The 19,846-nt window shown below is 41.7% G+C and overlaps 3 protein-coding genes across 4 annotated transcripts in view; all 3 read left to right on the top strand.

Moving 5' to 3' along the window:
- LOC103472182 (oxysterol-binding protein-related protein 3-like) overlaps positions 1-3,971 on the top strand; it is a 23,982-nt gene extending 20,011 nt beyond the window's left edge. Inside the window, exons 16-22 of the mRNA XM_008421624.2 lie at positions 677-740; positions 1,100-1,178; positions 1,335-1,479; positions 2,331-2,475; positions 2,558-2,684; positions 2,929-3,051; positions 3,238-3,971. Of these exons, the coding sequence (XP_008419846.1) occupies positions 677-740; positions 1,100-1,178; positions 1,335-1,479; positions 2,331-2,475; positions 2,558-2,684; positions 2,929-3,051; positions 3,238-3,334 (780 nt within the window). The 3' untranslated portion in view covers positions 3,335-3,971. The remainder of the gene's footprint in view (positions 1-676; positions 741-1,099; positions 1,179-1,334; positions 1,480-2,330; positions 2,476-2,557; positions 2,685-2,928; positions 3,052-3,237) is intronic.
- A 107-nt stretch (positions 3,972-4,078) lies between these two features.
- Positions 4,079-12,546, top strand: LOC103472180 (non-syndromic hearing impairment protein 5-like). Of its 2 annotated transcripts, XM_008421623.2 has the most exons (10): positions 4,079-5,854; positions 7,059-7,298; positions 7,787-7,979; positions 8,078-8,255; positions 8,419-8,539; positions 9,428-9,565; positions 9,825-9,946; positions 10,155-10,305; positions 10,404-10,474; positions 11,509-12,546. In XM_008421623.2, the coding sequence occupies exons 2-10, from the start codon at positions 7,088-7,090 to the stop codon at positions 11,740-11,742; spliced, it is 1,419 nt and encodes a 472-aa protein (XP_008419845.1). In that variant the 5' UTR covers positions 4,079-5,854; positions 7,059-7,087; the 3' UTR covers positions 11,743-12,546. The 2 variants fall into 2 exon arrangements, with proteins under 2 accessions (XP_008419845.1, XP_017163157.1); XM_017307668.1 differs by lacking the exon at positions 4,079-5,854 and having other exon boundaries at positions 6,083-7,298.
- A 39-nt stretch (positions 12,547-12,585) lies between these two features.
- Positions 12,586-17,022, top strand: nup42 (nucleoporin 42). Its single transcript, XM_008421622.2, has 7 exons — positions 12,586-13,264; positions 13,739-14,048; positions 14,129-14,217; positions 14,299-14,375; positions 14,488-14,574; positions 14,707-14,806; positions 15,243-17,022. The coding sequence occupies exons 1-7, from the start codon at positions 12,967-12,969 to the stop codon at positions 15,704-15,706; spliced, it is 1,425 nt and encodes a 474-aa protein (XP_008419844.1). The 5' UTR covers positions 12,586-12,966; the 3' UTR covers positions 15,707-17,022.
- Positions 17,023-19,846: the final 2,824 nt, after the last annotated feature.

The raw sequence follows: 19,846 nt of genomic DNA, 5'->3' as shown, positions 1-19,846 counted from the left end.
ATATATAATACAGCTTCAATGCTCCGAAACAAACCAGTGAAGCAATACAAACTTGTTTTAGCTACACTTTATATACTGTTCTCAAATATATATGAAAAGTTAAGAGTATTTCTGTCCAAACTATTAAATTACCTACGTCAGTCACTTTTAACATTTTTAAAAACAAACACAACTGGTTAGACGACAGGTCTGTTTTGAGCCTCTTACTAAAGCTAAAGTGCACAGCAGTCAGTATTTTGATTTTACAAATTCATAAGGTCAGTTGAGAACAAACTAACAACACAACTTAAACCATAGATAAAATGTCCTGTGTTTTAGATCTCCCTGTATTGCAGAAAGAAAATGGCCGAATGCAGCAGCTTTGTGGCTATTTAGATTTAATAAGATAAGTGGATAAAGATCAGTTTCACATTTAACTATCGATTGATCGCCAGTGAATCCAAAATTTAGGAAATCAGGGCCGACTGGCGACTTTCTCTGTCTAAATAATTCAGAGACAAAGCAAGTGATTCCATTTTGTCGCCTTGCTTAAAAACAATACCTGTAAAATCAGGTATTTTCACACCTGATTAAAAAGTTGCAGTTGTCACATTGCAAGCCTGTAGATTCAATACATTTTCAAACACAAAAGAAACTTTACAAAAGGGCTTTGTCGTTTCTTCTCTCTGATTCCCAGGTGAGTCATCATCCACCTGTCTCAGCATGTCACTCTGATTCAAAGAACTTCTGCTTTTGGCAAGGTGAGCGCATGTTTGGAATTACCTCATTTCCTCCTGGCAGATCACTGCCGTCATACTGTCCGTTTCATGCTTCAGCATCTTCACGTTTTGGATGAGAACTTGTGATTTAAATTAAGCTCATTTGGCCCCTCGATCTTAGTTAACATTCCTGAAAGATAACAACAGATGCATGCTAGGTTAAACATAACATCCATTTCAAACCGATAAACCAAAGGCAGTAAAAGAAAGAGATGCTTTGTTTGTTTCCATCAATGAGCCAGAAACCAATTGTAAAAATTTTTCAGATTAACACTTTGGTGATTTAAATGAGAATAACGCTCTTTCTACGGTCACAGCCTCTCTCCTGTTTTTGTGTTTAGATGTGCGATGGAAAAATAAATTCTGGGGAAAGTCCATGGAAATAGTTCCCATGGGAACCACACATGTCACACTACCTGCGTAGGTCCTCTCCATTTTTTATTAATTTATTTTTTAAATCCCGTGGGTGTGTATGTGTGTATGTTTAATCAGAGTGTCTGGGTAATTGCGCACAACAAAGCATGTTATTGTGAAACAATAATAGGAGAATTGTGCGCGTGCGTGTTTTCCCTGCAGCTTCGGGGATCACTACGAATGGAACAAAGTGACGTCCTGCATCCACAACATCCTCAGCGGCCAGCGCTGGATTGAACACTATGGAGAGATGGCCATCAAGAACATGAACAGTAATGTCTGCCAGTGCAAAGTAACATTTGTCAAGGTGAACAAACATATATACTGATGTGTTCTGTACTGAGTGTTTGTTTCTCGCTTCAAATGGGTGAATCTGGTGGAGAAGAAATTCTTCTGTGATGTTTTATCAGAGTACTGCTTTTAAATAACGAGCGTTGTGCTGCCAATGCAAACACTGCCATCTAGTGGAGGGAATATGGAAATATTGAAAAAAAAAAAAAGATGAGCTCAGAAAATTTTTCTGCCAAATAGACAAACTATGCAAGTGTATCTCAGTAAATTAGAGCATTGCTCTGAACATTTACTTGTTTCAGTTCAAAATAGTGATTTTTGCATTACAAAAATGGTAAACTATTTCAAGTATTCCTATTTGTTGGGTTGTATGATTGTGACTGCATGAGTTTGACTTTTTTTTAAAAATAATTACAAATAGACAGGGTGTCCGCGCTTCCTTAAAATGTCTTAAATTTGTGTATTCAAAATTAAGGCCTTAAAGTGTCTCAAATTCAAGTAAGAAAGTAAGTTTAAATATGTTAATGGTGAAGAAGTTCTTGTGTCTAGTACAGTCTGTGTAGTTTTTATTTTATTTTTTTTACGGGACTTTTTTGTCAGGTAAACATTTGAGTCGTTCGCAGACATTTTTATTGTGTGTGACTCAATGCGGTTGAGGCTACCGCTAACTAGCTGCTAACATGCTTTTGCTAGCTAACTAGGGTTTTTTTTTTTTTCTTTTTGCCTCAGTCTATGGGTAAGGACACAGTTTGGCTGGATGGCTTCTGTTGCCATTTTGAACCTTATTCATACATGTTTGACTTTAGCGTGAAGCAAAACCTTGAATCTTTCTCCTGCTCTTTCTAAAAGACGTATTTTTCTCCACAGGCCAAATCGTGGAGCTCCACAGTGAACGAGATAGAGGGCGTGGTTACAGATTCGAATGGGAAAGTGGTGCACACCATTTTTGGAAAATGGCATGAATCGGTGTTTCAAGGAGACCCTCCTTCTGCCACTTGTATTTGGAGAGCGAGTGAGTCAGAAACGAGAGCCGGGAAATCTCAGCCACCGTGGTTCTTTTCACGACATGACAGTAAATCCTGTTTGTCATGCAGATCCCATGCCAGTGGAGCAGGAGCAGTACTACGGTTTCACCCAGTTTGCAGTGGAGCTGAATGAACTGGACTCCTCCTTAAGACCACTGCTGCCCCCCACAGACACGCGTTTCAGGCCGGACCAGAGGTACGCAGAATCAGAACATGATCACTATTTGTTGATTTGTTTTGAAAAAAAAATGTTTCCAATATGCTTAAACAGATTCAAATGACAATGTCAAAAGAGAATAAAAGATAGAAAAATCATTTAATTTCTAGACTTTTAGTTGTTCCTTTTTCTAAAGTTTCCCATCCATCCCTCCATCAAAGTGAGCCTCTCGTCTATGTAGACATTTTCACCACTCAACTCCTTGTCTTTACGCTTCCGTCAGGCTGCTGGAGGAGGGGAACATAGACGGAGCTGAAGAGCAGAAACAGAGGATAGAGCAGCTCCAGAGGGAGAGGAGGAGAGTGCTGCAGGACAACAGCATGGTCCATCAGCCGCGATTTTTCAAGTATGCGACTTCCTACCTGCTCGGTCTGATGCACGCTTTAATTCCAACAAGGGATGAGTTCATGTAAAAGTCTGACCTGCTTGGTTTGGCATTCGTCACTGCAAGGCATCATTCCTCACGCGACTACTGAAGAAATAAATCAGAAGGAATTCTCTGATTTAAATATGCGTTGTTTTGTTTGTGCAGGAAGTCCAAGGACGACACATGGGTGAGCAACAACACGTACTGGGAGCAGCGCAGAGATCCCGGCTTCAGCAAAGTGGACTTTCCCGTCTTGTGGTGACCTGCCGGTCAGAAAACATAATAAAACCAGATGAAGGTCAGCAATCAGGAACGCCGACCTGGTTAACATGAACTGTTCTGTGTCACAGTAGCCCACACATGGACCTCCTGCTTCCTCTTTCGGACCAAGTGTGCACAGAGCCTGTTGTGTATATATTATTCTCGTTTGTGTACATTTTCTGCTACCTACTGTAATATATGCAGAGTCCGTGTGTAGACTAAAGGTGCAGATCAGTGTGTGTTTTACTGCTTTTCACCATTTATTCCAAGTGCCTTTTCACTGTAATGCTGCACTCAGAACTGCTGGAGCAGTTATGCAAAAGTACCTTTATCCAGAGACTGACGGCCGTCTGAATGACAAGTGCACAGAAGGACCGAGGACTGGAGGTCACATCTCACTTCTGTGTTCTTCTGCTGTGTCACATTAGTGACACAATGACTTTCTGCTGACTTCAGCAATAAGCTGATCAGTTTTTATATATCTACAAAAAGAAAGTACTGCCTTTTCCAGTAAGCTGCCTTGTTCACATCATTCATGTCTGTAGCAGGACTGTGGAGGCTGTTTTCTCCTAAGGAAACAGCACAAATGCTCCCTTTTGGAAGTATATAATAAAATATTACAATGGGTGGAAGAATTATGCATTGTTTATTTATTATTAATAATACATGCGGCGGTTTATTTTACTTCATTCCAGGTGAAAATTATTTTTCTCCACTCTTTAACGTATTTCTGTCTGCTTTTAAGTGTTGTAGGGTGGATTTTTCTGATATTTTCCATATTTACCTTGCAAATAATTGGGTATATATGGGACAAACTTTCTCTTGAGTTGTGTTACAGTGTTATGATGCCCCACTGTGGTTTGCCTCATGAAGTGGGTTTGTGGTTTTTTATTTACAGACTTCCATGCCCTGTATTTGCCAGGACGTTATTTAGATCACACATGGTGCCACTTTTAGCTGTTGCTACTAAAACATTTAACTTTTACTACGATATTTTTGAAAACCCGTCTTCCAGTGTTTTTTATTTGGATTTTATGAAGTGCGTTTCTGTGAAGATATTAGAAAATCTCGTAGAAACCTTTTGATGCAAGATTTCAGTTAAAAATCTATTAAAACCGCACGAAGACGCACATGTTTAGCTGTTTGGGAAAAGGACAAATTATTTTAAATCTTTTCTGGAAGCACTTTCATAGGGCTATTTTGTAGATTGTTTCGGAAATTGCTGATAACTGATGGTGTAATCTATGACATTACAGTGGAATATTGTCTCTGCGGCCCAGAAATTGAGCTATTGCCGTGTCTTGGCAGTCATAAGATTGTTTTCCAGCAGCAGTCTTCAGTCAGAGTCCCCTTCAGGTACATTGGAAGTCTGACTGCTACTGGAAATCCTTTCTGCAGACAGCACAAACCTCCTCAATAACTCTTTGAAGGTACTTGGATGATATATGATATATGATTTACAACATTTAATTCTCCTGCGGGATAAATCATGTTAATTGAATATTTGCTGCACACCCCTAAAGAATATTTTGTAAAACTTAAGCTCAGACACAGCATTCACTCGGTTTTGGTGCCCATCTGAAATCAGTTGTAGTCGCCTAATTCATAAACTCAGTCAACTTGTGTGTAATCTAATTTCTTCATCTGTGAAAGGCTTCAGAGTGGTTGGAGAGCATTACTGAAACGGCTTAACGAAGGCGACACCAAACAGGTCAGAGATATATAAAGTTGGAGAGAGTTATCAGATGACATGCCACGTTTTGAACAGCTAACAGAGCATCAACAGAAAGTAGAGACTGACGCAAAGTCAAACCTTCCAAGACGTGACCGTCCATTGAAAGTAGCCCAGCAGCAACTCTGGAGGAGCTGCAGAGATGCAAAGCCAGTTTTAGGTCCGAAGTCGTTTCAAAAACTTCAAAGCTTACCAAAGTGCTTGCACAGAAGTGTTAAACTGCAAATACAAAATGAGGGCACATAACAGATGGTATGGAGCATAAAATGTCACATGTCAATGAAACGACACCAGCATGAAGAGCAACGAGAAAAAACATGCCCACTCTTCTGCACAGGTGGTTCTCTGTATATGACAGGATGTGGTGCATTGAAATCTCTCTCTCCACCTCTACTTCTCACTATCAGGATGTAAAGCATGACCGCAGACAGACGCGGTCAATGCAAGAGCCATTAAATATTCTCTCCTCTGATTTTGACCGATCAGAAGTTTAAAAATTAAAATTAAAAATCGGAAAGGCAAGTCTGCTCATGCCCCGATGGGCCACACAGAAACATCCCATTGGGTTCACATGACTCCACCGGGTGGGCGGAGGAGTGGAGTGGGGCGGCCGCTCGTCGTTGCACCGTCGTCCTTCCCTCGTCTTTTAACCCCAGATCTTTTCCAGCTCAGATCAGTTCGGACAAGAGTCTCTGTCGGTCCGCTTTCTTCTGGATATTTTTAGTCGAGTCCGCGGCTTTCTTCGTAGTGTGACATCCGGGAAACGCGCTCCAACACTCTGCGTTTAAGGTAAGCAGCTCTGTTTAGGTCTGAACTATTAATACGTTTTTGGGAAGACTTGTTTTATTTTTCTGTCCAACCGTTTCCAGGCACTCCAAATACTCCAGACTCCTAGATTTAATTTTATAATCTGAGTCATGAGGCTTCAGGCGCAGCTTGCAGCTGCGGGGTCTGGCTGGTAGAGGGGGAAATATAGGGGCGGGGCGGGGATTGGGGGTTTATACTTACTGTAAATTACAAGAGAGGAGGAATAGTTTTTTTTTCTCTCCCATGAAAAAGTTATTAGTGGCAGGCTTTATTGGCATCACCGCAATTTAACCCATGTTATTATTGATTAAAATCACCCGTGTGTTCATGAACCCACTGACCTATCATGTTGGGGGTGCCAGGCGGAAGACCTCTTTGCCATCACCCTAATCTTTATCTCCCTTCACAAACACAAGACAGAAATCTGGCATGTCCCCCCCCCCCACACACACACACACAAAAAACATTAACATGACTTTTTGGTAAAATGAAAAGATTTCTTCAAATCTTCTTTGAATTTCCATCATCAACATTATTTAACCACGTGTTGGATAAGAATAAATAAATAAATAAATAAAAGCTGTTTCCTACTTGTTCTCCTCGGTTCAGATCACAGTAAACAAAGGTAACATGAAATATTCACAAAGCGTACATCTGAGCCTGTGGATTTTGGAGTTGGAGGAGAGGGAAAGGTTCGGCAGTGACACTACGGCGACTCTTAAAAAATTCAGCCCTGGATGACTCAACTCATGTGAAACCCATCTGAGTTGGTTCTTCCACTTGAAGTTCAAATGGGGCCCAGCCAGACGTCGCATCTGTTGTTCAGTTCAAGCATTTCTTCTGTCCAAACACAGTCCCAAATGATGCTAATCACTTTCTTCTGTTTGCTCCTGAGCGCTTTCGAAACTAAAGCCACGATGTCAGAGCCCCACAGAGGGAGCGAGTGTGAGATCATTCCTGCATTTGTGCGGTAGTACTCAGGGGACTTCCTTCCTGAAGGGTTCTGTTGTAAACACCCACACTTTTCTGAAATACTACACTTAAAAAAAAAAAAAAAAAAATTCTATGTGAGGTGGTTACCCAACACTAACGGGCAGAAAACCGCTTTAAGTTAATAAAAATAATGCGTCCTTTATGTCAAAAAGGAAGCCCAAATAAATAAATGAATGAATAAAATCTCTTTCAGCTTTTCGAGAATCCTCTCTCGCTGAGGCCATGTTTTCCAAGGCCACTGCCAACTTAGTCCGTCAGGTTGATCCGGAGGGAAGCCTCATCCACGTGTCCCGAGTTAACGACTCCCACAAACTGCTCCCCATGGCAATTGTCGTCAAGCGCAACCGCCTGTGGGCGTGGCAGAGGCCCAAGTACCAGCCGACTGATTTCACCCTGGGCGATCTGCTGCAGGGAGACGAGGTGCTCCGGCCCGGTAGGTGTGCGTGTTTTTACAAAGGATTTTAAAGTCACACACACACAAAAAAAGATTCAAATGCTTGTTCCATGTTACGGCTTTTACCGCTTTTCTGATGGATGCTGCAGTCACTGCTTTGCAAGAAGATTCATAAGCCTTTGAAATTTTTATATTTGTCAAGTTAAAACCGCTGAGTTCAAAGGGTCAAAGGTTGACCTCACTACCCAAGATTGCAGTCTTTTGCAGCCTCTATCAGTTTTTCTTCCAGGATTGCCGTGTATTTATCACCATCTGTCTTCCCATCGATTCCGAAGGCGCTGCCTCTTGGCTTCTCGTTCGAAGTTATATGGATAGAAACCAAGGCAAACTTACAACTGCTTAATAAAAACTAAAGACCTATCTCCTCAATAGCCTAAGAAGCATTCTTTTTAAAGGTCCCAATTGTTTATTTTTAAGTAGAGTCTTTAGTGCATGAAGTATTTTTATCACTTTTTTTTCTTTTGCAGAAGTATCTGAGACAGAATTCCTGGCCTACAAGGGGACGTACCGGGACGATCACTCCGGGAAGCTGGACACAGAGGCCGGTCCCGTCAACGTCGGCCTGGAGGGACTGGGCTCATCCAAGCTGGAGTCGAGTTTCGGGAAGCTGAAGAAAGAAGAGCTGGATGTGAAGAAGCTGTTGAAGGACTCCGACAGCAGGTTTCGGCCAGTCTTCCTACGCAAGGAAGGAAGGGAGGTGTCTGGATGTAAGACTGAGAGAAGGGCTTTTTTGTTGTGACAGATTTTGTCTGCCCCAGGTTAGTGGACATGCAGCACGTCCTGGTGCAGCAGCTGGAGAAGCGCGCTGAAGTTCTGACGGTGGTGAAGGAGCGCATCCTCACCACCGACTGGTGCTCCGTCACCATGACGAAGAAGCAGCATTGCGCCTTTCAGGGCGTGCTGAGACTGATGGGCCTGCTGGGGGGCTCCGTGAAGGTCGGCCCCGCAGCTTTTCACAATTATGTGACGCTTTGTATACCGTTACCTCCATAAAATAATGGACTAAGTCAGTTTTTGCTAAAGAAAAAACAAAACAAAAAAAAAAAAACGGCCATTTTTTTTAGGAACGTGACTACATGTGTGTTAAATGTGTTTTTAGGTGGTTGGAAAGGACGTGAACAATATTGAGGTGGACAGCGACGTTTCCTTGGAGATTCCCTCTGGCACTGTGATCGCATACAGCATTATGGAGCTGGAGATCAAAAAGAGCGGACACTACGGTGAGAAAAAGAGCTCAAACCGGGAAGGAGATCATTCCTTCATCCCTTCTGTTCTTGCTGCTTTGCTTTCAGTTTTTATATTACATGTTTCGCGGGTTTCCCTTGTCTTTCTGCCGTCTTAGCATTTTCTTCGATGACAAATACCCTGCGTGTTTTCACAGTTATCTTTTATGGGTGATAGCCTCAGAACAAAGACTTCTGTAAATATGACTGGAGCATAATCTCTTATCTGTGCAGAAGTGCAACTGCATCCAGGGGATGAGTATTTTTGCACTTATTGTTAATCTCTTCAAAAACAGTTGGGAGGAAATTGTGAAGAAGCATTTGAAATGCTAAAAAGTTTCAGAAACTTTTGGATTTTTGAGTCAAAGAAGTAAACAAAAGATAAAACAGAAACTTTAGTCGCTACAGGTTTCCAACAGGGACACAAGTGTTGGCTTCGAGCATCATTGTCTTTCTTTTTTTTTTTTCTCAAGATCCTCCTCAAAGTCATAAACTTGAATTCGTCATTCAGTCTTTTAATTAAAATAAAAATGTTTGATGGATTTCTCTGTAATCGTTTTTACTGACCTATTCAGACCACCTCACGTCTTCCTTTTCTTGGATGGCACGTTCTCCCGTCTTGACCATTTTGAAGACAGGTTAATTAAAACAAGCCTTTTCTCCACGGATTAGTAATAAAAAAAAAATCCTCAACACGGACCTTTAAGAACTAAATTATCCAGAAACTATTTTATCATACTGATAAGCTTAAAACAGAAGCGAACCACTGAATACACGGAATAGGAAAGTGAGTCCCCGAACGTCACTGTACTCACTAACATGACTAAATGTTTCACCAGGAGTGCTTGGTGTGTTTATCTTTGCTGCTGTTGGAATTATTTCTAGGCATATGCCTGCGACCCAGCGCTATGGGAGGCTTTGAGAGCGACTCCATCCCGTTCAGTGGTTCCTTGGACACAGTGGACGGCAGTTCCAATGGGCACGGGGCTCGGGAAGATGCTCCTCTCACCGTTTTACACAGTGGTAATTCACAATTTCTCTTCCATGGAAAACAGTAAAGCAGTTGACACGAGGAAGTGAAACAAAACGACATGTTGGCAAAGATGAAGGTTCCCTTTTCTTAAGCTAAGCTTTAGAGTGACGAACAAGCCAACACATCTACTTCCTACTAGACATTACTAATGAATCAAATCTGCTACATCAGCTGTAAACCTAAAAAAAAAAAAGTTGTGTCTTTATAAATTGTAGTGACGACGATATAAAGTAGTCGGGTATCTTGCAGGATGGTCGGATATGGACCTTTCTCCTCTGGCAGACCTCCCCAGGTCGACTCGGTGTGAGTTGATGGAGAAGCTCCAAGAGGCTCTTCGGGACAGATTTGCTCTGTCCTACCTACAGAGTGAGGTGAGGGTCATGCTAACTTGATGTACACCAGTAAAGCTGGCATCTGACCGATGACTTCTGATTATTGCCTAATCGAGAGGAATTGCACAACGAGTGACTTGCCAACATATTTCCAAACTTTTTTTTTTTTTGTAAATTAAGAACATTTGAGGGGAAAAAATCAAAAACTCTCATCTGTTAATGAGCTTTAAACCTTCCTTTTCATTAGCTGGAGAAGTTGTGCGATTGTGAAAAAGCGGAGACTCCCATTATTGGTGAGAAGAAGACAATTCCTACAAGTTCACGTGTCCCTGAATGCTTCCCGACCGGCTTGCCTTCACATCTACCCTCAGCTTACCTGCTGGTCAGCGCCATGGAAGGCAAGAGAAACCTTGACAGTATTTGAACTAGGCGATAAATCAGTGCACCCTCGATTAATGTCTCGATTTTTATTCTTGTTGTGTGTCTTTGCTTTCAGAGCTGCCTGATGAGACGCTGAACATTTTGAGCAACAGTCCACCTGATTTTCTGTCAGCGTTTGATGTGCTGGTTGGTCGATTTAATTTGCCTTAAATGTATATACTTGCTTAAACATGCATATGTGTTTCGGTTTGTTTAAATACAAAGAGCAGCACGGTTTACCTGGGAAAACCTAATGAGATACAACTCATTCAGAGAGTCATAGGTCTGTTTTTATTATGACTATCGGTTATGCAAGTCAGCCATGTTGGTTATCGAGGCTGCTGAGAAACATCCAACTTTCCCTTTCAGATTTCCGCATCTAGGAAACTTTGTGTTTACTTTCCGACCTTTCAAATAAAAAAATGAAACGCAACCAAATCTCTCAAACGGTCAAACAATCCCGCTGAACGAGAGAGTTTTGCTGTCGTCGTGTTTATGTCATGGCAGAGCAAATCTTAGGACGTTTAAGTCCGGTTGCAACGCTGTTTTCAATTTGCCGGTCAGGGTGACGGCACTTGGGAAGTCGAGTATTTCCTCAGGTGGTACTTGTTAGGAAAAAGTCTCAAAACGATTGCAGTAAGACAAATGGCCGTCAAACAGAATGTATTCCTTAGGGAACGTAAGTAATGGATTTCTACAGACCCATTCGATGTTATTGAAAAGTTCATTTATTTCCGTGACTCAATTCATTTTAAACACATTTGCATTAAATACAAAGATACTGATTTCAAGCCTTTATCTCTGTTTACTACAATTATTTTCTGTTTCTGCTCACTGCTATGCTACAAAAGTGGACAACGTCCGTGTGCTTTGGTAAAAACATAAAAAAAAAATCTGTCTTTTTCACTGAATTAAGATATTTTTATTGTGAAATAATTCTGCTGCAATAAAAATATCAATCCATTAAACACGTCCATCAGTCCGTTAGATCAGAGGGAAGTGGGTGTTGTTCTTTTGTCTGAAGGTAATAAGATCTCCCCATTGCAGAATTTACAGCTCACTGAAACACGTACGACTTCCTGCAGTCCTCCTGTTCAACTCGGGTTCCAACTTCCAGGATTCACATCTTGCGACACTATATCAAAAATGATCCCGTCTGTTTTCCGCTCGCGTCTCAACAGATGTGCAGGCTGAAGGAGATCGGTGGGAATGTGTCCGTCCTGTCCCTGCCTGCACCGCTGCAGGACAACCAGGTCTTCCAGCGGGCAGAGCAGCTGCTGGGCTCCATCAGAGTGACGCTGAGGAGGGACGCCGATCGGCTCCGGGTGGAGATGGAAAACGCGGATGGGGCTCCGGCTCTGCTCCTCGGCCTCAGCGTACACGGCCTGGCCTTGCTCTGCACCGACGTGCATTAGTTTACGGCATCTGAGTCTTTGTTGTTACTTTCTTTTTTGAGCACATTTATCTTGTGCAAGCTTTTCATATTCCAATGCTTGATTTAGTCATATTATCTTTGCTCTTTACTCGGTTTTCCAATCTGTGTTATTAATCCCACATACGTATATTATTATTTAAATGAACTGTTTATATTTTTGTACAAGAAGTGAAAAGTTGATGAATCTGAATGGAGGTTCTGAGCATCAGTCACAATTTACCGTTAATCCAGTTGTTTCTGTGTCCAGTTTCAGCTTGCGATAACTATTTTCCTCAGTTATTGGTAAATCCTGGAAAGCTTGACTAAAAGTTAATGTGGGATTTGTCATAGTTTGAACAGAATTTGAGAACTGATTGCTTTCTGACAAAACACAAGATGAAGAAGCTTTAAGCAGTTTGTTTGGTCTTGTCAGGAGCAAAAGATGCTGTCATTTATAAGCTCTTTTTTAAAAAGAAAAATATATTTTTATATTAATCAGCACAGGCCTATATATTTACATTTTTCACATTCCCTGGATTACTGGTATTAGACCATAAAAAGCTACACAGTCTATTTTTGTTATTTCCTTTGCCATAAGTTAAAAGCAAGGTCACGCTTTAATGTTTAATGTAATATAACTACATCAGTAAAGTTCCCATTTGCAATAAAGGGAACTTTCTAAAAGTTCCCTTTATTGCAAATGTAACTCTGTTTTCAATGTTTCTAGTACAATACATATCTTATTTTTAAAAATGTGGAAGACTGTTTTGTTTTCTTTTTTGGATGCTGGTTATTTATTTGTGTTTTGTGGTTTATTTTGTTTGTATTTCCTTTTAACTCATGTAAAGCACTTTGAATTGCCTTGTTGCTGAAAATGTGCTATATAAATAAAATTACCTTACCTTACAAAATTTGTGCGTTGAAAGTGTTTAGTGAATTTGTTTTTATTCTAAGAGTCTAAAAAATCTTGCAGCTGTTGTGATGCACCAAATCGTGCCGTGTTGGATGCAGCAGGATGAAAGATCACCCGCGAAGGGAATTCATATATACAAAGTCTTAAATCAATAAATGAAACTGACTGACATTTGCTCCCCATTAAAAATAAATATGTAAATTTTATGGTGACCTTTATTTATTAGATGAAATATTCATAGCGCTATTTATTTGTTTAATTTTGAACAAAACAGCTTTCCAATTTTTCTTGCCCTTTTCACGCAGTAAAAACATGAGCAGATGTCTTAAGATAAAGCTGCCACACGAGGTCGCTGTGAGTGAGCACTTTCCGACGCGAAATGATGACGTAGATCTCGCGCGACTTGTTTTTCGTAAACAGACCGAAACTGCTTTGCCGCCCCGTCACAGCGTTTTTAAAATGGTCGTGTGTAACTTTTTCCTCCAGGGCCGCTGTCGGTACGGAGACAAATGTTGGAATGAGCACCCGAGAGGCGGAAGCAGAGGAGGGGGAGGTTATAATGACAACTACAGCCGCTCCGGTGGTCCGCAGCAGCCCAGAGGTGGAGGAGGTAACTTCACTTGCCAAATTATCTCCATTTGCTGTTCTACAAAACGCCTCTAGAGAAATTTCGTATGGCTTTATCACAGCATAACGTGGCCACGTTTTTTAGTTTTTCAGTCTATGTTGTCTTGCTCGCAATCAGAAGGGGGTTTCTTTAATAAATATCTCCCTGCTATTTGAAATCGTTTGGATGTGTGATAAACAAGCATCTGCTACGAGGCTTTAAAAGAACAGAGCTTATAAATTTAGAAAATGTAGACTAGCTTTTGGAATACAAAAAGTCCAGTGTTACGTTTTGTTATTACAAAGCTCTGCTTAACAATAATAATGTAATTTAGATTTACATTTTAATAGAGTTTTCATGTTCTCCCCGTGCATGTTTGGGTTTTCTGTAGGTAACGGTTCTCTCGACATGTTGGCTTTATTGGTTGTCCTTCGATGACGTTTAACCTTTCCTCCGTTTTCTTCGTTTTGCTTCCAGGTTATGGGAACAGAGTTTGGGTGAATCCCTCTCAGCAAAGAGGAGGTTATATTCAGCCGTCATCCTTCTCCTCACAGGGAAGCAGCGACTGGGGTTCGGGACATGGTGGTGGTGGAGGAGGAGGAGGAGGAGGAGGAGGAGGAAGTGGGGGTGGCGGCGGGAGAAGAGAAACCCTGAAGAGCTCTGATTTCAGCTTCTCATCTTCGAATCGATTTTCTGCTCTCGATGCTTCCAATGCCTTTGACAAGGGAGGAAGAGGAGCAGCGGCAGGTTTTGGAACTGCTGGGGACGAAGATGACGATAAGAAACTGTGAGTCTGCTTGTTTTTGAATAAACCTTTTAGGCTTCTTGTAAGGTATTCATTAATGTTTACATCCGACACTTTATCAGCGAAGTCATTCAGGCGGACATGGATGCCTGGGAGAGTTCAGGACAGTGGGGCTTCTCTTGCTACTCTACCTTTAAGACGCCCATAACAGGTTTGTGTCTGTTTTATTCTGTTTGTTTGCGAATTGGTAGTTTTAAAACTTGAACATGAAACTCGATCATTTTGCCCGCAGGCTTCACTGATCTGTCTCCAGAAGAGCTCAGGCTGGAGTACTACTCCACCAGAGCATCAGGGGATCTGCAGGGCTACGTAGGCGCTAACCTTATTCCTAATATTAGTCTGCGTTCGTTTTTAGTTTGTGTCGTGCAGCAGTCGTAATGACTCCCAGTTCTGTCTTGTTTTTGTTGTTGTTTTTTTTTAGCTAAATGGCATAAACCAGCTGCTCAGCCAGTGGAAAAGCAGAGTCCAGGAGCTGAAGATCATGAATCCGTCCACACGTGTGGCACTGGTAAGACACAGATATACACACACAGACACGCAAATACGGTCAATGTCAGAAAGTTTTCATCCATCCACTTGAAGAACTTTTTGAAAGTTCAGTGAGCAGCAAAACATGACTGCATGTTTTCTTTTCACACAGCTCGCCGAGTTAAAAGGAACCGCTCCGCAGTCGTCTTTGAGTGGCTTTGGTTCGACGACGACAGGATTTGGATCCTCCACATCTAGCTTTGGCAGCGAAGGTCAATAAGTATTACCGCATTGCAAGAGTAGACAATGGAAGGATCAACTGTTATAATAGGAAACACTGCAAGCTGAATAATGGCGTTTATATTGAGATTTTATGAACCAACAGCAATTAGATCATATGTGTATATATAAGTGGAAAGAAAAGGATATGCGGTTTTCGAAATGTTATTTTTTGCTCATTTTTCTTTGCAAAATAACTCCACCTCAGCCAGATGAAATGGATAGCAATACTCCAGACACAGATTCTCAATTCGACTAGGCCATTCTGTGATATGACTAAGCTTTGCTATAAAAGAAGAGCTACAAAATGTTCACCATTAGCTTGTTTAATGAACAGTAAAAGTTCCTATTGTCCCTCTTAAACCAAATGTCTCCAACTATTCATTCTCCATCACTCCTTTGCTAATTCTGATCATTCCGACCACGCAGGCTTCGGTGCACCAGCCCAGTCCACCACCTTCAGTTTTCCAGCCCTGAGTTCTGGATTTGGCTCTTCTACATCTTCACCTTCAACTGGGTTTGGTAGCCTTATAACGGCTCCAACACAACCTCCGTCTGGGTTTGGCTCTTCCGCCGCACCTTCCGCTTCGTCCTTCTCATTCGCCGCCCCGAACGCAGACAAGCCGCCGCCGCCAACGGCCTCTTCAGGGTTCGGATCGGCCTCGGGGTTCAGCTTCTCCTCCACGACAGCAACCGCCGGGGGAGGGTTTGGGAGCGCCTTCGGGGTGGCGGCAGCTTCACCTGGAGCCGGACCGGTGGGAGAGGCCGCAGACGGTCTGTTCTCACCCGAGAGCAAGCTCTCCCAGGAAGAACTGAATCAGTTTAAAGCCAAAAGGTTCACTTTGGGACAGATTCCACTAAAACCGCCACCTGCGAACATGCTAGTGGTCTGACATGGTGGGAGAAGCTAGTGCTTTCCCTTTGGGTCGTGTATTGATTCAGTCCAGCCAAAGAAGAAATTTTCACTAATATTTAGGTGCACAGCAAACAATATGCACAGATTTCTACTTGGGACTCGCTGTGAATGACGTTTTTTGCACAATAAAACGTCGACTTAAGATTTTTAAATTTGGCCAATTTTATTCTTTAAAGTTTTTTTTGTAGAACATTCTGTTTGTTATGGCGAGTATTTATCTGTAAATGATGAAGAGTAGCAACTACAACAAATCATTGACGACCAATTGCACTTCTATATAGGTCACAATAAGCTGCACTTACTGCTGTTAGTCGTAAGAGGGCGCCATGATAAAAGCTGGAGTGTTTCTCACTTTCTCTGCCTTCGTGTCTCTGGTGACCAAGTGGTTTAATATGAGCAGTTGCTTTCAGATTGTAATTTTTGTCCAACATTAAAACAATAAATGAAAATCAGTGAGTGCAAAGCTAATTAGCCCACAGCTTTCTGTTCTGCGCGCCACAGAACGGGGAACACAGATGAGCGACGCGTGAATGCACTCGGCGTTTATTAGACGCCGAGCACCAGCGGGACCGCGAGCGGAGTAATACAGACCGCAGCAATAAGCGGTTTTACTACAGAGGCAACGGCGCTGCTGACTGGTGCATATTTTCAGCTGACAAAGACCTCGTGTTGTCAGCAGAGAGGTGAAAGGGAGCCGAGTGAAGTGTTTTGCCAGGTCAAAAGTTAGATAAGGCTAATGCAATTAGAAGCATCCCTGCTAATAGTCGTAGAACTCGAAGCGCAAGCAAATCGCAGTGCCGTTTTCTCTCCTACCTCTCAGACTGTCGGCAGCAGTCCACCCCTCCTCATCCGCCCGTCTCCTTCTGCCAGCAGATAATACTTAAATAATTCAACAGAATAAAAAGGGGCTGTCTCATGAAAAAGGCACTCTCATTTCACTGGAACTCATTTAATTTGCAACGCGGCTCCATCAAATTGCCAGTCTGCTCGCGATGACGGGTGATGTGCGCGCGCGAGTGGAGAGCAGATCAGAGCTGTGTATTACATGCGATGAATAAGGTCATGGATGTTTGCATACACACACACACGCACACGCACACACACACACACACACACACACACACACACGGACACACACACAGCCAGATGTAGTTTATTTTTCCTTCTTTTGTTGCCCCTCTGCAGCAGCCTTCACGTTTATTTGCACACCTGGTAACGATGTATAAAAAGCATTAAAAAATCTGTCATCTTATATTGCAGTGGCATCGTCTCAATAAATGTGGTTTAATTTGAGTGCAGGTTTGTTTTATCGGGACAGAGTCCTACATTGGAAAATAGTTATTTTGTAAAAAAAAAAAAAAAATGTGTACCTGGTGGTACTTTTGTTTAAATAAAAAAGATTGAAAGGCCACATTTCTCTTTGCCACAATTCAAAATTTAAAACGCAACAATACATGCTATTCAAGTGAGCCAGATGCCTTTTGAGCCCGTTTTAGCACAATTCCATTAATATTGATATACCTGAAGTTTAAAGCTTTCAAAATGAACATGTTTTTTATTGTGGTAGTATTAAACTGTTAATCCAATACTCACCATATGAAAACATTTTGGAAAAGTGTGATGCTCTCAACGTTGTGGGAACTATTTGGTGATGGCTCTCTGTGTTCCAAGGTCAATAAAGACACAGATAAGGAAGTTTCCTGAGCCTCAACCCAATAGACAACCACAGACATTGTGTGTCCAACATCATTGTCTGATGTTAGAAATGTTGTTCTGTCTGAAGTTGTTACAGTCGCAAATGTTGGGTCAACATCAAATCAAACCCTATGGATTATAAATGAGATATTGCTCTGTGAATACAGATGAGCAAATACTTCTGGCAACTTCATACTCCCTAAAGCAGATCACACCTTCTTCGTCTACCTACTGCATATGTGTTTCATCTCTAAATGTTCACCGTTACTCATCCAGTGTGATGACTGAACAAGCTGAATGAGGATGAAACCACTGGAGGCGCCTCCAACCCCCTCTGACATGCTAACCAAGTGATTTGGACGCAGAGCTCGCTTTGTTGATGTTCATTGGGAGCTGATCCCGGTCAAACCTCCTTGCCTTTACAGCGAAGAACAAGGGTTACTAATTGGAACAATGAATCCCGCGGTGGAATTGATTGGGTTCAGCCAGGGCGGTTTGTCTATGGGAAACGGTTGCATTGATTCCCAGCGCTGTGATTCATGGCGATTTGAGCAGCCTCCCTCGCGGGTCACTGAGCGGCACATAATTCACCTGCTGACATCGTATTAGAGGAGTCTGTGTAACGCGTGTTAAGGATGTGGCTCAGAGGTTGAGCAGAATCGTCCCCTGTTCGATTCCCGGCCTCCTTCCCTTTCTGCCCTTCATCTTGTCAAGCTACTATTGAATAAAAGACCCCAGTACACCTTTTAAAAGAAATATAAAACATAACCTGTGACTATAGAGAAAAGCAAACAATGGTTTTACAAGTCTTTTTCTGTTAATCGACTTTGAAGAAAAAAAATATCTGGCTCTTATAGTGCTCCATCCCTCTCTAGTGCGGCGCAGTTTCTTGGGCCGGTTCAGGCAAAGTGTCTGTATGCTCAGCTGTGTTCTGGCACCGGTTCATGTTCTCTGAGCCAGCTCTGGCCTATAAATTGTTGTCAAAATTTGTCAGTGTTTTGGGCATGTGGATCTGGGCCAGTTTGGACTGAGAGCTGGCACCTTCAGCTGCTTAAGGACTAACAGAGGACCAAACGTGTTTGCTGACCTAAATTTTGGGGGCATACGTTTCCAGGGCGCCTGACTCTGTGTTTGGGTTGGCTTTGACGCGGTCTTCTTCTCACGACTTTCAAGAGCTGCGTGGCTTTCTTCTCCTCACCTGATTCTGCTCGTCTTCTGCCATTTTGAATTCGGCGCAATGTCCTGCAGATGTATACAGATCCACCGATTTTCACGTATTTTTTCCAGTTTACCGTTACAAACCGTAATGTATTTTTCTTGGATTTTGCTATAGACAAACAGTACTGTGAAACTGAGAATCAGTGTGTATGCGCGCACCCTGAGCTACGATACCTTTATACAAAATCCAGTTCAACTAATGTGCAGTTTGTCACAGCCAACATGTGGAACAGTTTTCACAAGTCAAGTGAAATTAAAGTAGATTTTGATCATGCTCTGTTGATCCATTTCTTAAATAAACTGTGAAAATACAAAATCTCACCAGTTTATTTTTTTTGCCTAGATTCTAGCGATTAGATCCTAATTAGTCTAGATTCTAATATCTTAGTACAATTGAAATAAAATAAGTTTTCAGTAAGATATTGGAGCCTTTTTTAAAGTCAATAATTCCTTAATATTGATTTTTAAAAATATTCGTTCCACTGGCAGATTTTTTCATTTATCACAAAATATTTTCCCATATTTTAAGTGAAAAAAAAATGCAAGTGGAACTAATAATTTGTTTTTGCTTTGGTTTAGATTAAACCATGTTTACTTTTGTGTCTGGATGGTCAGTTGTTACAGACAAGGCCTATAAAGACTTGATAAAAATACAAATAGGACATTTAAAATTCTGTGGCCTCTCAGGTGACAAAATGTGCAAAGGCTCAGGATGTGTCAGTATTTCTGCAAAGCTCTCCACATCCGCTTCAACTCCCTTGGCACAGTTCGCAAGGTTTCTTGTTCCAAGGTTTATTCAGAAGGGTTGTTCAGTCATTAAATCAATACATTTTGGATTATTTTCTCCTCAGTTTAGAGATCATGGAGTACTTTCTTCCAGCCAGCCAGTCTCTATCTATGCAGTTCTCTATCCAAATCTGTGTATTTTTCATGTGACCTGTTAAAATGCTGTGCAAAAGACATACAAATATGGTGCTGAGAAGCAGGCAGACTTCAAATAATAATTTTTTAAGCACCTCTTAATGGATTCTCCAACATTCCAGAGGTAAGATATCTTGTATCCATACCACTAATGATATTTGCATTTAGTCACATAAAGATTTAATTTGAACAAGATCACGAGTGTTCACAAGCGCCACAAATAGTGGCACCAACAGCAATTCTTCAATAAATGAAGCATTTTAAAAAACATACTGAAGAGGAT

The sequence above is a fragment of the Poecilia reticulata genome, linkage group LG11 (assembly GCF_000633615.1).
Source record: "Poecilia reticulata strain Guanapo linkage group LG11, Guppy_female_1.0+MT, whole genome shotgun sequence".
In the NCBI taxonomy this organism is placed as follows: domain Eukaryota; kingdom Metazoa; phylum Chordata; class Actinopteri; order Cyprinodontiformes; family Poeciliidae; genus Poecilia; species Poecilia reticulata.
The sequence above is the reverse complement of the archived record's forward strand: the minus strand, read 5'-3'. Positions and strand labels throughout refer to the sequence as shown.